This window comes from Cherax quadricarinatus, chromosome 13 (genome assembly GCF_038502225.1).
Source record: "Cherax quadricarinatus isolate ZL_2023a chromosome 13, ASM3850222v1, whole genome shotgun sequence".
NCBI classification, from domain to species: Eukaryota; Metazoa; Arthropoda; class Malacostraca; order Decapoda; family Parastacidae; genus Cherax; species Cherax quadricarinatus.
The window spans coordinates 30,455,980-30,478,594 of NC_091304.1; the positions used below are offsets into that span (position 1 = coordinate 30,455,980).

General features: G+C 44.2%; 1 protein-coding gene across 1 annotated transcript in view; it reads left to right on the forward strand.

Moving 5' to 3' along the window:
• LOC138852655 (uncharacterized) overlaps positions 1-22,615 on the forward strand; it is a 445,859-nt gene that overhangs the window by 411,713 nt on the left and 11,531 nt on the right. The window contains exon 13 of the mRNA XM_070084742.1: positions 17,007-17,202. Within this exon, the coding sequence (XP_069940843.1) occupies positions 17,007-17,202 (196 nt within the window). The remainder of the gene's footprint in view (positions 1-17,006; positions 17,203-22,615) is intronic.

Below are 22,615 nucleotides of genomic sequence, written 5' to 3' on the forward strand. Positions count from 1 at the left end.
CTGAGTGACGGTTTGAAGGAATAACGAGTGGTGTGAGTTTTCTTTGGTATTGCGATGTTGGCTGCTTGTGTAATGGTGTCCTGGATGAGATCAAGTTGAGTATCGATATCAGAGATAGGTTTGTTGTTGTAGTCATAGGTGAGGTTAATGTTGTCTATGTGTTGTTTGAAAGCATCCCAGTCGGCGTTCTTGTAGGAGAATGAAGGTGTGGTTGGAATGAGGATAGGGTTGGAGGAGATGTGTAAGATGGCTGGGATGTGATCAGAGCCTGTAATAGGGCCAGGTGAGATATAATGTTGAAATAGAGAGCTGGCTCGGTTTGCCAGAATGATGTCTGGTTTGCCTTGGCCCGTGTGGTTGAAGAAGGTATTGAAGTCTGGGCCAAGATGAATTAGGTGTTTATGGTTTGTGAAGTTGAGTAATTGGTGACCAAGTTGGTTGTTACTGGTGTGATGAAAGGCGGAGTGTTTGGCATTCATATCAGCTAGTAGATATGTTGGTGTGTTGGTGTAGTTGAAGACTAAGGAAAGGCCGTGTATGTTGAGAGTAGTGTTTGGGCGAGCATAGGTGGTGAAAAAGATAAAGGGGCCAAGGTGGGTGTGTATTCTGACCGTAAGACAGTGTTGGTGAATAAAAGGGATTGGGAGAAATTCGTGTTTTATGCTGGAATTGACAAGGATGGCAACCCCATCGTGGGGATCATAGGGGGACTGTAGTGCAGTATAACCATAATGGCAGATACGTTGAGGGGCTTTGAGGCAGGTACTGTTCAGCAAAACAATATCTGGCCTCTCTGCTTCAAGGAGCTCGGCCAGTAGGTGTCTAATTGTGAAGTAAGAACCTACGTTGAACTGAATCACCTTAAGCATGATTTAATGGTTTCGTTATAGCAAAGTTAATGTCGGGGGAGGAGTTTGGATTAAAGCCCGTGATAGTGGTGCCATCAGTGGATGTGTGTTTGTAGGTGCTACGGACCCGTTTCCTGGAGGGGGAGGAATAGATGGATCTGTTTTTATGTTCCTTGGTCTGTCTGTCAGAAGTTGGGGCAGGTTTAGGTTTGAGTGGATTTTGTCTGGAGGAGGTGAAGTTGGACCTGGATGAAGTTTTAGCTGTGGTGGAGTGGGCAAAGGTGGATGCAGAGGAAGTGAAAGCTTTGGTAGGGGATGAGGAAGAGGAAGCTATGGTAAGGGATGAGGAAATGGAAGCTTTGGAAGGGGAAGAGGAAGTGAGTAAGGAAGTGGGGGGAGGGGTGGTCTTAGCAGCAGCAGTAGGGGTGTTGGTGGGAGGTGTAGAAGTAGTAAAGAGGGGTAGGGGAGGAGGAGAGCTGGTGAGAGTAGGAAGTGGGGGGTGGGAGAGAGGAAGGAGGGAGAGGTTGTAGGAGGCTTAGAAGAGAAGCAGGAAGGAGGGATAATTAAAGAGGGAAGATTGTTAGCAGACAAGATTAGGTTAAGGACATGTGAATAGTCTGATTGGTAAGCTTGGGAGATTACCATCGCAGAGTGGGCAGCAGTGGCGAGTTGACAGTTAGTTTTGTAGCCTAGTGTGGGTGAGATAAGATAAGATAAGATTTCGTTCGGATTTTTAACCCCGGAGGGTTAGCCACCCAGGATAACCCAAGAAAGTCAGTGCGTCATCGAGGACTGTCTAACTTATTTCCATTGGGGTCCTTAATCTTGTCCCCCAGGATGCGACCCACACCAGTCGACTAACACCCAGGTACCTATTTGCTGCTAGGTGAACAGGACAACAGGTGTAAGGAAACGTGTCGAAATGTTTCCACCCGCCGGGAATCGAACCCGGGCCCTCCGTGTGTGAAGCGGGAGCGTTAGCCACCAGGCCACCGGCTACACCGGGTGTAGGTGTAGAAGGAGAACTGCTTGCATTCTGTGTGTTGGTGTTTGATGTGTGTAGAGTAGAAGAGGTAGACCAAGTGCGTGGGGAGGCCCAGGCATTGGGGGTAGGGGAGGGAAGTATGGAAGGGGAGGGAGGTGCAGGGAAGGGGTTGGGGAGGGAGGGAGGTTGGCTAGCTCTGAGGGAGGAGAGAATGTGCTTTCTAGAAGGGCAGGAATTTGCAACTGCAGTGTGTGACCCACTGCAGTTAGAACATTTAAGGGGGAGGTTGCAAGTATTCCAGAAGTGGCCAGTTGCTGAACATCTGGAGCAGACTTGTGTAGATGTGCATGTGTTTTTGTCGTGGCCGAATTTATAGCACTTAAGACATTGTGTGATTGGGTGGAAGTTCGGAGTGAAGAGAGTGTTTGGAGGAATGCGGATGGTCTTGGCAAAGATTCCTTGACTGAAGAGTGTAGAGGCGTCAGCAGGAGTAGAACAGCGTATTTTGAGAATGGTAGAGTTTTCAGGGTCTGTAAATATCGTCAACAGAGACTTTGTTCTTCGTACTGATATCTTTTATTAAGTCTTCTTTGTCTGTGTCATAGGCTGTCAGGAGAGAGTAGTCTACGTGTTTAGCAATGACTGTGCTTTTGGCACGGTGCTCATGAGTCCAAATAATGGTGAAGCCAGCGTTGAGAAGTTTTTGTCTGGTATCGCAAGAGGTGTACGCTTCGTAGGAATGTTTGTCAAGAAGGAGTTTGAAGCCTGAGTTGGTTTTGAAGACTTTAAGTTGAGGTGCACCAGTGATCTGATATAATAAATTTTCAGGACAGATAGTGGCATCAGGATTAGAAAATTTGAGGTTTAGCGAGAAGGAATTGGATTTAGAAGAAGCAGAGGCAGGTGTGAGCGGTTGGGGGAGAGTGGAAGGGGAATGGGAGGTGGAAGGCAACGAAGGCATCGTCTAATTACGAAAAGATGTAATTGGCGGTGACAATCGGTCAAAAAGTGAGAGTACTCAGCTAGGCAAGTACGTGTAAGTAGACACACGTACTTGCCTGGCTCAGGACACTGAGGAGGTGAACTGTAGCTTGATGGAGCACTGTATATCCTGAGTGACGGCGAGACTGGCTGTATGGCGTGTAGTCAACAGGCGAAGAGAATTCAGGCAGCAACAGGCTTCCTGCCCTTGGGTAGGCAACTACCGACGCACCAATCCTGATGGTGGAGAGGAAGACGAAGGTCCAGCAAGCACTACTCTAAGCGAAGTCTCTCCCAACACGGGGTAATTCGAGAGAGGCGAGATCGTGGATGTATGAGTGATGTGTTAGGTAAGCACACGTCACCACTCGAGCTTAATCCAATGAACCAGAAGTATGTATGTATAAAGTTCGCCAGGACCAGGGTCCTGGCACGGGTCTTAATCTTGAGATGACCCGTCTCTGGCTCCTGAAGGAGAATTAATTCTTCACTGTTGCAGCATATAAGCGTTTGGAATTTCACTATTCTTTCAAGCACTGTTCCGGACAGTTCAGCTAGTGTGCCTCATAAGCGACTGAAGTTACTCCATCTCAGCTGTTTCCTGAGCTGTGGACTGGGCTCTGTCCTCTGATAATCTGCGGATTCATGGCATCCACTGCTTCCTGCTCTGTCAGTAAGCACACCCTCAGGAGTGTGCTGACCATCTGCCGGAACATGCTCTGTTGTTCCGTGGAGGTGATTGTGTTGCAGATAATATCCGTGAATGCCTTGATGAGTGTTAAGAGATCCTCTCTGTTGAGGGCCTGCGTTGTCGGTGGGTTCGAAGCAGTGGACATTATCTGGGCTGTCGTAATCTGTGGGGACTGCTGAGGGTTGTATTTCTTCACTGTGCACACCGTGGGCTGTTGCTGTATGCCAGGTTGTGTACCCGGAATCTGCTAGTGAGGTGCAGCCACAGCCTGCATAGTGGTTGTGCCTGGCAAGGAGGCCGGTGGGGGCTCGTGTAGTGCCGTCTGCTGATTGCGTTGCCCAGATGTTTCCTGTTGGCACCGCTTGTTCCTCATGTTTTTGTTTCTTCGTTGCGGTAGTGGGGGAGGATGCTCCTGTTCATGACGCCTGGTTGAGTTTTCAAGGGTCGGAAATTCCTGGGCATTGAGTTGGGTTGACTGATGAGAGTTCTGCAGTATGGTAGGATTCTCTGCACCCATCGTCTGCTGAGGGTGATGCTCTGCCGTAGCCTGCTGTCTCGTCGTTGGTGTCTTCCAGGCCTCGCGAATTCTAGTGAGCCTCTCAGGGCATCGAGGGTTCCAGGCATGGTGTTTCTGCCTGCAATTCGGGCATCGTGGAGTGGGTGGCGATGCATTCTTCAGCTTGGTGATGCATTCCTCGGTAGGGTGGGGCTGGCTGCAGACACCGCAGATTACTCTGTTCGGACAGAGTGCACCCAGGTGTCCGTATCGCTGGCACTTGAAACAGCGAACTGGTTCTGCTGTGAAGGTCCTGACATCGTACTTACCCCAAGAACCAAGGTCCAGCTGGGATGGCAGCGGTCCTACATGCTGAATGAGGACCTGCCGGGTTGGTGCATTGCCTGCTGATTTTGCCTTGAGACGCTGAGCTGACACGACACTGGGGTGAGCTGCTACTGCCTCGATGGGCATCATCAGCAGGTATCGCATCACTACACCCTTGGTGACCTTCTGCCGAGAATCCAGTTCCTCCAGGGTGAAGGAGCGGTCTGTCTCCATGACTTTCTTCAAGGTGATATGCATTTCCCTGTTGATAGGAGTCAGTATTGAACCATACCCCCGGCCGGGATTGAACCCGCGGTCATAGAGTCTCAAAACTCCAGCCCGTCGCGCTAACCACTAGACCAGCTAGCCACAATAAGATTCATCCAACTAGGTATATTTCTACACCGGGTTCAATCCCGGCCGGGGGTATGGTTTATTTGCAATCGTGTCATTACGATTTCTTAAGTCATGTTGGAGTCAGTATTGGTTCTCCCCTCAGGTTGAACCATATCTTGAACCTCAGTTTGTGCCGTGTTTCCAGGTGTGTAACCACGCCATAGTGGGTTTTGTGTTCCCCATAAGCTTTTACCTTGAATCTGGAAGGTGATTTGAGCTGGTTTACCTGCTCCTTGGAGGGACGGCGTGTCTTACTGTTCACATTGATCCATCCTTCCGTATTCTCTGGCTGCATGGTTAGGCTTGTCAGAACTGGAGACTTTTCCTCTGATGACATGGAGTGGTCTCGCAACTTCTTCGCTAGGATTGCGCCCCACATTTCTAAATCCGAGTCGTCCATTTCTAAATCCGAGTCATCCGTCGTGTCCCTGGAACATCGTGACCTCTTCCTTTCGGCAGAAGCCATGTGTCTGTCCACGTGGTGCTGGACTGTGATGCTGAAGTGTGCTGTTCTGCCCTGCTAATGTAATCTATGCGTTTGCTGCCTTGGCACTGATGATCTCTACTGCGACAGTGTGAACCAGAAGTGGAGCAGGACGGCTATATATAGGCAGGAAGAGGTAGTGGTGGTAGTAGTAGTAGTAGTAGTAGTGGTAGTAGTAGTAGTAGTAGTAGTAGTAGTAGTAGTAGTAGTAGTAGTAGTAGTAGTAGTAGTAGTGGTAGTAGTAGTAGTAGTGGTAGTGGTAGTAGTGGGGAATTAAGGAGGAGGAGCCAGTCAAATACATAGAAAGGGGAGCACTGCAAGGGAGCTAGGTGCCCACAGAGGGAGAGCAAGTGCACAGAGGTGGGGGGAAGGAGAAATGATGAAATAAATAATGAAGGAACAGAAACACGGGACAGAAGAAAGAAAGACAAAAAAGGAAAGAGGAAAGGGGAAAAGGGAGAAGAAGAAAAAATAAGGAATCAGGTTAAGTCACGGGTGTAGTGGGAGAGGAAGGCATCCACAGAGACGAAGCCAGGACTAAGATTCATACAAGGAAAGTTGTGTATTAGAGAGGATTCAACTAGATGGCGACTGTTAGAGTTGGAAGCAGGGAAGACAGTTTTAGCAGAAGACCAGTCTATAGGATGGCTGTGATCTCTGACGTGACAGAACAGAGCATTGTTAGTGTCGGCAAGCCTAACACTATTTTTGTGCTCCCTAAGTCTGTCAGAAAGAGATCGGCCAGTTTCTCCAAAGTATTGAAGAGGACAGGAGGAGCAAGAAATAGAGTAGACACCAGGAACATCTGTAGAGGGAGGAGAGGTATGAACGAGAATAGTCACTGGTAGGCGGGATTTCCCAGTGGAAGTAGGTCATAACCAAATGATATTTTAGTGGTAGTAATAGTTGCAGTAGCCGTGAAGGTTGTGGAGATATCCTCTGAACCAAGACTCCATGATGCTGCAGTGTCTGACAAGTTGTACATGAATGTTATACAATGCCGACCAGATGAAAATTAGACGCCTATGTAAACGCCAGCCTCCTTGCCTGTGCTTCAGAATCTCTACAACTACGGTGTTCTTCACATCAACTCCAAAGCTGAGGGACTGATTACCTCATCTTCAAGTAATGTTCTAGAATCTGTATTGATAAAGCCACTGGATGGCGAAACGTCTACAATAAAGATACCCAGATGTTGCACATGTGTCTAACTTCCCACTTTCTTATATTCTTATGTTCTCATATAGTCATCATAATTTTAAAAATAAAAATAAATATTTGAAAAGTATAGGTATCAGCCGAAAATTGGGCATCGGTATTGGCCAAAATTTTGGTATTGTCTCATACATATATAGAAAAGTTCCAGAAATGTTCCAAGAAGTGGCAGAGGTGTTGGGATCAGTGTATAGCCTCCCGAGGAGAGTGCTTCGAGGGAGACAACTTCAACTAGGTGGTTAGGAAAGTCTATATATTTTTGGGGTAGTCCAGGAACTTTTTCACAGCATCACGTAGAATGGATACACTTATACTCTCATTATATGCTTAGAATATAATAGAATTTAATTTTAATTTCACAAAATGTTTTTTAAACTAATTCGGTGTGGCATGCGCCGAGTATGTTGCAATTTATTTAGCGTTCATCACACACCCATTTGTGTATACCCTGTAGACCAGCCAAACTGGCAGTTAGGTTAGAGTGGTCTGCCTTAATAGCCCCACTACTGTGATTAGTTGTCCGGTTCTAACACCACTTGAGAGGCTGTCCCCAGCTGAGTTGATGCTGTGCTTCCACATCGTGCTAGGGGTAGAAGCTCACTCAGGCTGCTTGATTACACTTTCAATGCTGGTTTGTCTTGATGTGTAAAATCACGTGTTTAGAGTTATTTGCTTTACTCTCACTCTCCATATCATTCGGCTGATTTATTGCACATTGTACATATAGTTAGTATATTGGTGAAGAGAATATGCTGGTACAAAACCTTACACCTCTCATGTTTGCCGTTGCCTTCATTTGCTTGGCAGGCTTTCATTTGTTTACTTGTAATAAGGGATGCTTCTACTGAAGCAGTTGTTTTGCTCTATTCCATTGTGCTGTTTTGTAACGTTGTGCTGTTCTACACTGCTATCCTACTACAATGCATTGCGCTGTCTTGCTTACCTTACTAATATACTGTTACGTCTGCCATGTATTATTAACAGTATTGCTACAACGAGGTACTTGTTAATAATGTTAGCTGAGTAATGTCACCCGCGTGTGTGGTTGACGGCTTGAACTTTGCAATTCTTTCACCGACTATCTCAACGTCGCTGTTGCAGCTTCGTGAACTAATTCGTTACAAGCTAAGGGTTAAATTACCCAGCATGTCTTTATCGCCTGGCGTGTCTCTTACACAGGAAGCTCATGTTAGTCTCCGCTTCTCTCTCCATTTCCTTGCTCGTAATAGTGCTGATCATACTCTTGAATGTTTACTTGATAATCCGCCAGTTGCAGGGGAAAATGGTGGTTGACCTGGTCTGTCTCAAGGTCATTCTGCTCCGTTGGCTCTCGTATTGGCGACACTTACTCTTTTGCAAAAGAAGATAATACGAAGGTTAGTCAGGAGATGAGAGATTTCCTAGAAAATTATACGCTAAGGAGGCAGCAAAGTTCGCAGACATTTTTGAAGCTAACAGGTACTTCAGTGATAGACCTTTCAAAGTTTCTTCCCAACAATATTGTGATGATAAATGGCATCGGGGAGAGAGTTCTTCAGATGGTATGAAGACTGAAGCTGTGAGTGAGCCACAATACACATTTAAAGTTCAGGCAGGTGCTCGTAGATACCAGATCTAGTCTTTTCTGAGACTGTTGCTATAAGCCCGGCCGTCCTATCCTAGACCTCAACTACAGTCTTCCACAAGTGGTGAGCCGGGTAAGTCCAGTACTCAGCAACCTGTTGGCAATATTGTACTATTACTGACTGTTTCCGATTACTAAGGTAGTAAAGGTATGCATGGCCCCATTTTATAGCATAAGCCAAGTGTCAGTAAGAGAGCATGATTCTCTTATACAGGTGAAGACTTTCAGAGATGCCAGGGCATCTCTGAAAGATGGGGTGCTTCCCACATCTGAAGACACATCCCGGTGAGAGGGATGAATATCTTATGAAAGAGACAATACTCTTAATTGGTAATGATATCCTCCCTTCCAGACTGTGTCCTCATCCTGTAGTCACTCTTGAACGTTCGTCACCTTAACCAGTTTCAGTTTTGGCTCTGACTCGTGCAATGATCAATGGAAAAAATTGGTGAGAATGCTGTTCTTATTTGGGAGACTCCGACTTTCAATCGGGCAAGTTTTTTTTTTTATGAGAGCAGCTGGCCAGGGCCTCGCAAATAAAGTGAAAGTCCTTAGTCAAGATTTCCTGTTCTTGGGTAGGTGGATTCTCAGACGGTTCCGCTTTCGTTCCCGACGGACCGATCTTCAAGGAAGACCAACACTGGGGCCTAACTCTTGCATCTGCCTTAAAGTTAGTGGTCTCTGAACCTGATGCTGTGCCTCTTTCTACCTGGAATTACTTTAAAAATTAACTTTAATGAATAAAACACCTATTGTTAAGAAGGTAATGGGGGATGTTTACTATTGATATGATTATTTTTCCTAAAAGGTTTGGGTTTCAGATATTGAGGGTAACCAATAATTCATCTGTAAGGGGTTATTTAGTTGTTTCCAAACCTTTTACAGAATATATAAACATTTTGAATGGCTGGATTTAAAATTAAAACAGGATGTCCGGAGCTACATCAGGTCCTGCCGTGAGTACCAGCAGGTGAGAAAACCTGGAGATTACCTTAAACCTTGTATGTCCTATATCGGCTGATGGAAAACCCTTAGAGGGCCTGATCATCAACTGTGTTGGGCTTTTACCTAATGCTAAATCAGGAAACCAGTGACTTTTTACCATCTTAGATAAAACCAACAGATATCCTGAGATAGTGCCTATGCAAAATCTGGCCCACTCAAAAGCCATTTTAAAAGCCCTCATTAGATTTATATCCCAAATGGGAATTCCACGGACTATTCAAAATAACCAAAGTACCAATTTTACTGCAAAAGCTTTTAAAGAAATTTTGAGACTGGAGTGATATTGCTGCTTTGAGAGAAACCGTGCAGAAGTCTGCAGGATACAGTCCTTTCAAACTGATATTAAGCTATTATTTAAGTGAACCTCTACAAATGCTCATTTAGGGAAGAAGACATTAGAAATAAGGCTTCATTCAATCTCCTAGTAGTACAAATTGCCAAGAATGACCTTAAGAAAGGCTTCAAAATCCCGGTCATTTAGTATTGGAGAGAAAGCTATGGTACCTGGTCACACCTTGAAGGCAAGGTTTATTATCTCTGTGCAGGTGATAGAGCAAAATATATCTTAATTACATAGTAACACTTCTTGACAAGTCTCCTTTAAATAAAATCTTCAACATTAATAAGAATAAAAATAAACTGAGTCACCTTATGCCCCATCAGTAACGTTGTCCTCTGTGCCTATAGACCCTCGAGGACGCGTCTGACGCGTCCTCGAGGGTCTATAGGCACGACCTACTTCCACAGTGGACAAATGTGACACCACCTACGACTGCTACACCTCTCCTGCCATACGGATTATAACTTGCTTCTCCGCTCATATGCCGTATTCTATTCAAGATTGATGGACTGACCACATCGACTCAAGGCTGAGGGACTGATTACCTCATTCTCCTCCTATTCTTCAAGTTTATCCTTTGTATGGACTGATGAAGCCACTGTGTGACGAAACGTTTCCTCAATAAAGATACCCAAGTGTTGCACATGTGTCTAATTTAACAACGTGTCGGTTCTTTGAACCATTCATCTACACTGTAGACCAAATGGTGAGATTCATCCTGGACCTGTGTCCTGGAGAACATGTAGACCAGATAGTGAGATTTATCCTGGACCTGTGTCCTGGAGAACATGTAGACCAGATGGTGAGATTCATCCTGGACCTGTGTCCTAGAGAACATGTAGACCAGATGGTGAGATTCTTCCTGGCCCTGTGTCCTAGAGAACATGTAGACCAGATGGTGAGATTCATCCTGGACCTGTGTCCTGGAGAACATGTAGACCAGATGGTGAGATTCATCCTGGACCTGTGTCCTAGAGAACATGTAGACCAGATGGTGAGATTCATCCTGGACCTGTGTCCTGGAGAACATGTAGACCAGATGGTGAGATTCATCCTGGACCTGTGTCCTAGAGAACATGTAGACCAGATGGTGAGATTCATCCTGGACCTGTGTCCTAGAGAACATGTAGACCAGATGGTGAGATTCTTCCTGGCCCTGTGTCCTAGAGAACATGTAGACCAGATGGTGAGATTCATCCTGGACCTGTGTCCTGGAGAACATGTAGACCAGATGGTGAGATTCATCCTGGACCTGTGTCCTAGAGAACATGTAGACCAGATGGTGAGATTCTTCCTGGCCCTGTGTCCTAGAGAACATGTAGACCAGATGGTGAGATTCTTCCTGGCCCTGTGTCCTAGAGAACATGTAGACCAGATGGTGAGATTCTTCCTGGACCTGTGTCCTAGAGAACATGTAGACCAGATGGTGAGATTCTTCCTGGCCCTGTGTCCTAGAGAACATGTAGACCAGATGGTGAGATTCATCTTGCACCTGGTTCTAGAGAACATGTAGACCAGATAGTGAGATTCATCCTGGATGTGGGTCCTAGAGAACATGTAGACCAGGATGAATTACAACAGGTGGATATGGTGAATATTAAAGACAAAGTAAAACAACTGTAACAAAAACAAACGTAGAGGAATATGACAATGTCATGAACATTAATTAATATAAATACACAAATACCTTAGTACAGGAAATCACACACAAAACATATTCATTAGGAGTAAATGGTTATAATCATAACTGATTTTTAAAGAGGTGCAGGTAAGCCACCGGAAGTCCTCGGTCAGATGATCGAAATCATATGACTAAGACCCGCCTCAGGAAACACTTGTCCTGTTTCCTGACAAACATTATACCTTCCTACCTACCAACCACAAATTCATTGAAGATATGGAATCATGAGAGACAGAGCTATATACTGACATAAACATAAGAACATAAGAAGGAAGGAGCACAGCGGTAGGCCTGCTGGCCCATGCTAGTCAAATCCAACTCACACCCACACATATACTTCTCTGACCTATTTTTTAAAGTTACACAAGGTTTTTGCTTCATGACGCTACTCTGGATATTGTTCCATTCATCTACTTCTCTAAATTTTTCCAACACAAAGCCATTGAACCATTACTGAGATTCCTGTCTAAGTTCGATATTTTTAGCTCGTTATTCTCACCCCTTATATTTATTTCTATTTTCCATATATAAACCTCAACTATATTCCCCCTCCCCCCTTAATTCTACAAATTTTTAGAGAGTGCAGATTCAGTGCCCTCAGTCTATCCTCGAAGTAAAGATTTCTCTTACACTGAATCAACTTTGTCATCCTTCTCTGTACGTTTTCCAGCGCATTTATGTTCATTCTGTAATATGGTGACCAGAACAGCACAGCATAATGTAAATAAGACCAAACAACTGATATGTAGAGCTGAAGAATAAATTGAGAACTCCTGTTTTTTGTAACAGAGATAGGAAGGTCAGACAGAGGGTGTGCCTCCCAGGAGCTGGTGCTGGTGACATAGTCAGCAGGTTGGGTAATATTATGTCAGGAAATGGGAACAATCCCATTATCTGTCTTAGTGCTGGGGATAATAACATTGGGAAGGGCAGGAGACAGGAGCTGCTGGATAAGTACAGGTCAGCCATAGAAGTAGTCAGGTCTAAGAGAGGGATCTCAATCATATGTAGCATCTTACCTAGAAAGGGAGTGGGCAATTCGAATAAACTGCTGGCTGGAGAGGTACTGCAAAGAACTTGCAATCCCATTTATCGATAACTGGGACAAATTCTATGGCAAACATGATATGTATGCAAAGGATGGGATTCATCTCTCTGGGGCTGGAGTGGTTACATTAGGCAGTTCAATTGAGGGGGTAATTGATGACTTGTCTAGGACTTTAAACTGATGGATTATAGAAGTATGGGCGTTTGTGGGAAACAATCAGGCTGCTGTATTTAGGTTGAAAACAGCAGATGTTACTGGGATACCTGAGTATATGTTTTGAAAGACAATATTCAAAATAAAATTGCTAGTAAAGGCAAAGCAATTGATCAACAAACAATAAGAGATAGTACAGGGAAACGAGTGACTAGCTTCCTTAAGGTTTACTATACAAATAGTAGGAGTCTAATAAATAAGATAGATGAGCTAAGATTGCTTGCAAGTGCAGATAATATAGATATTATTGCTATAACAGAGACCTGGTTCAACCTGAAAAATACAGAAGTGCCTTCTGAATGCAACATACAGGGTTATAAACTATTCCACACTGATAGGGTCAACAAGAAGGGTGATGGAGTGGCGACGTATATCAGAGATAATTTAAATTGTTGTTTTAGACATGATATAAGATTAGAAACATTGGACACAGAATCTGTTTGGCTACAGTTTCTCGGGGGTCGTGACAACTTAATTTTGGGTGTGATTTATAGCCCCCCAAACTTTGATAGGAAGTGAAGTAAGCTGTTATGGGACGAAATTCATAATGCATCTAGATATGAAAATGTTGTGATAATGGGAGATTTTAACTTTAGACAAATTGATTGGAACAATATGACAGGAAATTTTGAGTCTAGTGACTTTCTTGATACAGTTCAGGATTGCTTATTAAAACAGTCTGTGCCAGAACCAACTAGAGGAAACAATCTGCTTGGCTTGGTTCTTGCCAACAAAGAATCATCATGAGGTTAATGATTAGCTTGGGGTAAGTGATCGCAAATCACTTAGTTTCAATATATCATGGAATTACCCAGATAACTGCAATCAAATCTCTGTCCCAGACTTTAGTTTGGCCGATTTCAGACTTAAGGTTGAGGGACTGATTACCTCATTCTCCTCCTGTTCTTCACGTTTCTCCGTATGGACTGATGAAGCCATTGTGTGGCGAAACGTTTCCTCAGTAAAGGTACCCAAGAGTTGCACATGTGTCTAATTTATCAACGTGTCGGTTCTCTGAAGCATTCATCTACAATCCTGTCAGACACTGCAACTTCTTGGGATCTTAATACTTGGGAATTCTTCACTTGCCTAACCCTTGGGCACGACCTACTTCCACATTGGACAAATGTGACACCACCTACGACTGCTGCACCTCTCCTGCCTACGGTATATAAACTACTTTCTCGCATATATGCTGTATTCTATTCAAGATTGATGGACTGACCCATAGACTCAAGGTTGAGGGACTGATTGCCTCATTCTCCTCCTGTTCTTCACGTTTCTCCTTCGTATGGACTGATGAAGCCACTGTGTGGCGAAACGTTTCTTCAATAAAGATACCCAAGAGTTGCACATGTGTCTAATTTATCAACGTGTCGGTTCTCTGAACCATTCACCTACAATTTCCTAGACGGCTGCACCATGAAAATCAAATTCCAAGACTGTTACTCTGACTACTTCACACTAAATGCTGGAGTACCCCAGGGATCTGTCCTCTCCCCTACCCTCTACATTTTATACACTAACGACATTCCAACACCTGTATACCACAACTCCATCACACTAGCCTATGCAGACGACGTTACACAACTCATCACTCACGCCAATATAGATACACTCACACACAAGGCACAATGAGGTCGACAGGATAGACTTCTGGGAACAAAAATGGATTATCAAATCCAATGCAGCTAAATCCAGCATTACATATTTAAACTATAAGAAACGTGATCCTCCATTACCTGTCGAGCTCAGAACAGCTGACACCCGCACCTACATCCCCATCACACATTCTGTCACTGTCCTTGGCGTTAATCTTGATTATCTTTTTCACATACACGGACACATTCACTCAAAGCATACAATGGCTAGTAAGGCCCTTGCGGGCCTCTACAAGCTGCAACATGCCTCCCGACGTACCAAACTACACCTCTACTAATCCCTAATACGTCCTCTGATAACTTACTCTCCTCTAGCTCTCTCTCTTGCAGCTAAAACAAACTTACTTAAACTGCAGCGTGTTCGGAACAAGGCCCTGCGCTGGGTGCTTGATGTCAGATGGGAGGACTTGGCCACAAGCGAGTCTCTCCATGCCCAGTTAGATATCTCTGCGCTGAATATGTACTGGAAGAAGCTCAGTGACAGACAGACAAACTTGAGACACGACATGACTACTGGACCTCTCTCCTTGACGAAGACATTCACAGACCCACAAACCTACACAACCTTTTCTACTCCTTGTATGATCCTGCTCCTAACCCTATTTACAGATAACCTTTAGATTCTCTCACAGGTACCTTGCGCTGTTCGTCCCTCTGATCCACAATCGCCTTAGCTGCTGGGTTAAGCCCTGGCTCAATTTCTACGACTAAGAACACTCCTCTCCAGCGCTATTCTTCGCCTGTCCCATGTTCCCCGCTCATCCCACTGGAGTCTTACTTGCACTTGTTCTTTCGTTCATTGATCTTCAGATTGTCTCAGACTATGGAACAGAACTCTTCTCCAGGCAGAGGGACTGACAACCTCAAATCTACGACTTTAAGGGTGATGGACTGATTACATCGTCTTCGCATATCTACTGCTCCTGCCTACTTCCTGTACTCGACTGAAGAAGTCTACTGTGTAGGCGAAACGTTTCGGAATAAAGTTGCCTAATTGTTGCTTATGTGTCTTACCTACCAACCTGTCGGTATTGTATACCATTTTGATATTCACAGAATGGACATAAATGCACTGGAAAACGGACAGAGGAGGAAGGCAAAGTTGATCCCATGTATCAGAAATCTTCCCTATGAGGATAGACTGAGGGCCCTGAATCTGCACTCTCTATAAAGGGAATATGATCGAGGTGTATAAATGAAAAACAGGAATAAATAAAGGGGATGTAAATAGCGTGCTGAAAATTTCCAGCCAAAACAGGACTCGCAGCAATGGTTTCAAGTTGGAAAAATTCGGACTCAGGAAGGATATAGGAATGTACTGGTTTGGTAATAGAGTTGTGGATGAGTGGAACAAACTCCCGAGTACAGTTATTGAGGCTAAAAGGTTGTGTAGCTTAAAAATAGGTTAAATAAATACATGAGTGGGTGTGGGTGGGTGTGAGATGGACTTGACTAACTTGTGCTACTAGGTCTGATGCCGTGCTCCTTCCTTAAGTGGAAGTGACCTTACTAGGTGGGTCATTGGGCTAAGCCAGAGGGTGACATAGACCTGTTTCACATGGGTCAGTAGGCCTGTTGCAGTGTTCTTTCTTATGATCTTAATGCTCTTGTACTTCTGTTGCCTTTGTTTTAGATTACTTCTGGCCAGAACTCCTAAATCTTTTTCGTATTCAGAGTGATTAAGACCCCCTTTATTTAGCCTGTAAGTGTCATTGTTATTTTTCCATTTTGCATTTATCTGCATTAAACTGCATCTGCCACATCTCCGACCACTGCATCTATCTGTTCATATCTTCCTGCAGTGCTCTAGTGGCCTCATCAGAATTAATCTGAGGGCCTATTTTGGTGTCATCAGCAAACTTACTATGTCGCTAATTATTCCCTCATCTACATCGTTTATGTATATTGTGAACAACAAAGGGCCCAACACTGGCTCCTATGGAACACCGTTTGTGAAGCGTCCTACTCTGATTTCTCCTCATTTACGTATGTTTAAAAGACTAGCTATTGATTTCCCAAGTTTCTCGTTATATTCCTTTATATCCTTTGCGAACAGTTCATCAGGGCCTAGGGACTTGTTTTATTTTAATCTATCTATTTGTGTGAGAACTAGATCACTAGGTGTCAGCATGGTTGCCGATCCCCTTACATGTGTTGTATAGCTTATCTGAGTATCATAGTACCATCCATATGTTTTAGATATGTGATCCCTTACTAGGCCTAGAGACCAGTTTGTGTGACGTCACATGATGCGCATGTGTGCGCGAGTACCTCTGTAACTTCCTCAGTCCACGCATGGGTCTACCCGGCAACACACGGCAGGTTGGGGTCCCTTACCACAGTCTGACAATATATAGTGTTACCATCCAACAAGTGTGTATATCTTCAACCCTCGTTATCTCCTTTCGAACCCCACGACAAATCCTAGACTTTGATTGTGCATAACGTTTTTTCGTTCCTTTGCGAATGACACCCGAATTTGCATGACAGTGTCATCCATCGAAGACACCCCAATTCTCGAGGCAGACATCAACCAAATCTTTAAATGAACATTTATTAGTAAATGCATGATGAACAATTCCCTTTAAACATATTAATGAGGTATCCTGGCAATTTTCGGCGCTATTATCCCTCGTGCTGCACCCTATTTGTTTTTCGCACACACCTATACCTCAGTCTTCTCTCGGTTTAAAATCCTAGACAACTCAGCAATGACCCCTTCGACAGAGAGGTCTACCTCAGAGAGATGTACCCCGTCCCTTGCATACATATATTTTTGCCGTAGAAATGACATTCTGATATGAAAGCAAATGTTGACATATACAGATATACAAACACCTGACAACAAGTTAAAAGCATGCCTATTAACAAATTGTTATTATAATTTTTATTATTGCTATAAATATTATTATACTTACACTAGAGCGTTAGACCCGTTGAGATCACTTAATGCTCCAGGATAAATATAAATTATGTGGTACAAATGAGCTACCTGTGTGTGCCTTCCTCAGCCAAGCCAGAGGCAGTGCTGGGGTGTCGCGCTGAGCGGAACACAACGATGCCACTGACGTATGTTGCGCTGTCCTGTCAGCCAGGCTGGGACGGCGGTCTCAACCAGACTTTCACGTTGGAAGTGCGGCAGGTGGCCAGGAAGGAGGTGCTGGAGGCCTTCCATCACTCCAACAACCCACACTTTATCATCACTGGGTGAGTCACTTCAAGAAACCCACTTGTTCTTCAACACATGTCGAGACACATCGGGAGAAATTATTTTCCTCTTCATCAAACTTGTGTTAGCTACATTATGATAACTCACTTCCTTCTTGATCATCACTGTGTTAGCTACATTATGATAACTCACTTCCTTCTTGATCATCACTGTGTTAGCTACATCATGATAACTCACTTCCTTCTTGATCATCACTGTGTTAGCTACATTATGATAACTCACTTCCTTCTTGATCATCACTGTGTTAGCTACATTATGATAACTCACTTCCTTCTTGATCATCACTGTGTTAGCTACATAATGATAACTCACTTCCTTCTTGATCATTAGTGTGTTAGCTACATCATGATAACTCACTTCCTTCTTGATCATCACTGTGTTAGCTACATAATGATAACTCACTTCCTTCTTGATCATTAGTGTGTTAGCTACATCATGATAACTCACTTCCTTCTTGATCATCACTGTGTTAGCTACATCATGATAACTCACTTCCTTCTTGATCATTAGTGTGTTAGCTACATCATGATAACTCACTTCCTTCTTGATCATCACTGTGTTAGCTACATTATGATAACTCACTTCCTTCTTGATCATCACTGTGTTAGCTACATAATGATAACTCACTTCCTTCTTGATCATTAGTGTGTTAGCTACATCATGATAACTCACTTCCTTCTTGATCATCACTGTGTTAGCTACATAATGATAACTCACTTCCTTCTTGATCATTAGTGTGTTAGCTACATCATGATAACTCACTTCCTTCTTGATCATCACTGTGTTAGCTACATCATGATAACTCACTTCCTTCTTGATCATTAGTGTGTTAGCTACATCATGATAACTCACTTCCTTCTTGATCATCACTGTGTTAGCTACATAATGATAACTCACTTCCTTCTTGATCATTAGTGTGTTAGCTACATCATGATAACTCACTTCCTTCTTGATCATCACTGTGTTAGCTACATCATGATAACTTACTTCCTTCTTGATCATCACTGTGTTAGCTACATCATGATAACTCACTTCCTTCTTGATCATTAGTGTGTTAGCTACATCATGATAACTCACTTCCTTCTTGATCATCACTGTGTTAGCTACATCATGATAACTCACTTCCTTCTTGATCATCACTGTGTTAGCTACATCATGATAACTCACTTCCTTCTTGATCATCACTGTGTTAGCTACATCATGATAACTTACTTCCTTCTTGATCATCACTGTGTTAGCTACATCATGATAACTCACTTCCTTCTTGATCATCACTGTGTTAGCTACATCATGATAACTCACTTCCTTCTTGATCATCACTGTGTTAGCTACATCATGATAACTTACTTCCTTCTTGATCATCACTGTGTTAGCTACATCATGATAACTCACTTCCTTCTTGATCATCACTGTGTTAGCTACATCATGATAACTCACTTCCTTCTTGATCATCACTGTGTTAGCTACATCATGATAACTCACTTCCTTCTTGATCATTACTGTGTTAGCTACATCATGATAACTTACTTCCTTCTTGATCATCACTGTGTTAGCTACATCATGATAACTCACTTCCTTCTTGATCATTACTGTGTTAGCTACATCATGATAACTTACTTCCTTCTTGATCATCACTGTGTTAGCTACATCATGATAACTCGCTTCCTTCTTGATCATTACTGTGTTAGCTACATCATGATAACACATCCCTCTTCATCATCACTGTGTTAGCTACATCATGATAACTCACTTCCCTCTTCATCATCACTGTGTTAGCTACATCATGATAATTCACTTCCTTCATCATCACTGTGTTAGCTACATCATGATAACGCACTTCCCTCTTCATCATCACTGTGTTAGCTACATCATGATAACGCACTTCCCTCTTCATCATCACTGTGTTAGCTACATCATGATAACTCACTTCCCTCTTCATCATCACTGTGTTAGCTACATCATGCTAACTCACTTCCCTCTTCATCATCACTGTGTTAGCTACATCATGATAATTCACTTCCTTCATCATCACTGTGTTAGCTACATCATGATAATTTGCTTCCTTCTTCATCATCACTGTGTTAGCTACATCATGATAACTCACTTCCTTCTTCATCATCAATGTGTTAGCAACATCATGATAATTCACCTCTCTCTTCATCATCACTGTGTTAGCTACATCATGATAACTCACCTCTTTCTTTATCATCACTGTGTTCGCTACATCATGATAACTCACTTCCCTCTTCATCATCCTTGAGTTAGCTACATCATGATAACTCACTTCCTTCTTGATCATCACTGTGTTCGCTACATCATGATAACTCACTTCCCTCTTCATCATCCTTGAGTTAGCTACATCATGATATCTCACTTCCTTCTTATAACCGGATTATTTGGTGTTCTGGTAGCGGGTGCGTGAATGATATATCTTCGGAGGCTTCTTACTTTATTGTTAAGTCGTTGTGGGTACACAGGCTTGTGTGTTGTGCCCATGGCCCGGGTAGGCCATGCCCACGAGAGAGCTACTAGTAGGCCTTGTGACTTCCTGCTAGGCCGCTGTGTGAGTGAGAGAGTGTGGGACCTGCTTCCCACAGACCTGGACAGGCCCAGAGGGCAGCACTTTAGTGGCGCAAAAAATGAACTAAGCTGGCAGACAGCATGGGCTGTCTGTGCAGACAGTACAGGCTGTCTACATATGCTCGGCCACCTACCGTGCGCTGTCCCGACGCGACAACACTGGTGGTAAAAGAAACTCGGTCTCTTTCTCGTAGGAACAGGGCACAGAACACAAAATAAAAACATATATACATGTATACATATGGACATGGAAAAAAAACTTCCTACAGGGAGGGAAGAAAAAAACATGTGGGGTGTGCTAAACATCGTGGTCATAGGCAGCGAGCGTCGAAGGGCATCACTGCACGCCTTCCTGCATCTGGACAGATACTGCAACACAGGAGACATTGCTGCGGCTGAGCTGTGACGTAACAGGTTATGGTCTCCTCTGGAACGGTGAAGCAGACATTGTAGGAGTCACTGCATGTTTCACTCAACCTGGGACACAACATGCTGGTGCCCTCGAGTGAGGCGTCAACAAAACTCGGCAACTGGGCAGGACTTCTGGCAAGCGACTCAGGAGGACACTTCTTGACTGGTACTGTCGCTGGGCTGTCACTGCTGACGAGCGTGGAGCGAGTTGTGGAGCGAGTCGTGGCAGAGACGACTGGGCGAAACATCTGGGAGTCGTAACATCATACACCAGACTGCAGTGAGAGAGCTAGCAGTCAAAGTGACATCTTCTTTGTGCAGGAGCTCACTGAAGCTTGTGACACGAGGCTGACACAGCACCTGCCGACAGGGCTAACTGTGGCTTGACGAGTGTCATTCTCTTGGCAGTTGGAGTTATAGCAGAGGTTAGTCTAAGCATCCCCAGACTTGTTTCTCTACATATAACTGCATTCTGAAGGTCTGGAGGTGAAGTGAAACAAATCTTGATGGGAATCGTAGCAGGTACGACTCTGCAGAACATCACGAGCGACGAGCATAAGAGCTTTCTATACAAGGGGGCTCATACGCTCAGGGCTGTCTGATAACAACTGTCAAACGCACTGGTCACACGGGTGACTTAGCACAGTAGTGCTACTCAGGTCTGGCTCAGAACTCACTGGACACACAGAAACTTTACACACACCCGCGGTACATACGGTACAACAACATGTGAGAACACCGACTGAGAAGAATTAATTAACACACGACATATATCTTCTCTCAATCTTCTCGACAATACTGAAATAATTACTAGAAACACTATGTGACATCATGTGATGTCGCGAGGTGACGTCAGCAGCACTGTGACGTCAGCAGACATCTCGAGGTGACGTCAGGCAGACATCATGAGGTCATGAAGTCGGGCAGCATCGTCGGTGACGTCAATGTGATGCAGGCAGCAGACCACAGCATGTGGCCTGGGACATCTGGTAACTCACGTGGCTTGTAGATCTACATGACATCGCCTACACCCACATGGCATTGGGATCCACGTGGCATGTTGATCTATGTGACCTGCTGATCCACGGGGCTTGCTGATCTACGTGGCTTAGTGATCTATGTGGCATGCTGATCCACGTAGCTTCGAGTGGCCTCGGAAACTCGGATACACAGCTCTGGCAATGAATTCACATGGAAAACAGCAGAAAACACAGCAGAGGGAGTGGGCAGTGGTGAGTGGTGTATGGTAGGCTGGTGAGGTGTGAGAGTGTAGCAGGGCGAGGCAAGGAACGGCCACTTCCTCCTCTCCCACTAACACGTGGAGACTCTCACACTGGACACAGAAATCACCACAAAACTCACCTCTGGCTTGCTGAAACAGCTGTGCTGAGCTGAACAACAACAGCAACATACAAATGATGCTGAATACATGACTTGAGAAACAGCGTGGGACGCTGTAGCGTGGGGTCGCTGGGACGCCACTTACAATTCTCGAAGGAATTCGGCAAATTTCAGCAGGATCCTGCTTGTACCTGTGTCTGGATGCTGAAACGTGCAGACACAACATCAGGATAACTCGTTGAGAGATGGATGCTTGTTGTGTAGGGGGATGAAGTGAACAACTTCATTCCTTCCTTCCTCTCTCCGAGCAAACACAACTGCTGCAACCACCGCTTCCCACCATTTATAACGAGGTTATTTGGTAGAGCTGAAAGCGGGTGGTTAATGATACGTGTCTTCCTGCTAGGCCGCTGTGTGAGTGAGAGGGTGTGGGGCCAGCTTCCCACAGACCTGAAGCAGGCCAAGAGGGCAGCACCTTAGTGCCGCGAAATATGAACTAAGCTGGCAGACAGCATGGGCTGTCTGTGCAGACAGTACAGGCTGTCTACATCATATCCCCCCTAATTCTACGCCTTTTGAGAGAGTACAGATTCAGGACCCTCAGTCTATCTTCATAGGGAAGATTTCTGATACATGGGATCAACTTAGTCATCCTCCTCTGTAATACGGTGACCAGAACTGTGCAGCATAATCTAAACGAGGCTTAACCAAGGATATATAGTGTTGAAGAACAATCTGAGGACTTTCATTATTTGTACTTCTAGATAAGAAGGCAAGGATTCTGTTAGCTTTATTCCAAACACTAATGCACTGTTGTCTTGGTTTTAGATTACTGCTAACCAGAACTCCTAAATCCTTTTTGCAATCAGTAGTATTAAGATCTACATTATATAGATTATATGTGGCCTGGTTATTTTCCTGTCCAACATTTAGAACTTTGCATTTGTCTATATTAAACTGCATCTGCTCTAGTGCTATACTGTCCTCATTAGAATGAACTGGATGGCCTATTTTGGTGCCATAAGCAAATTTGCTTATGTCGCTATTTATTCCCTCATA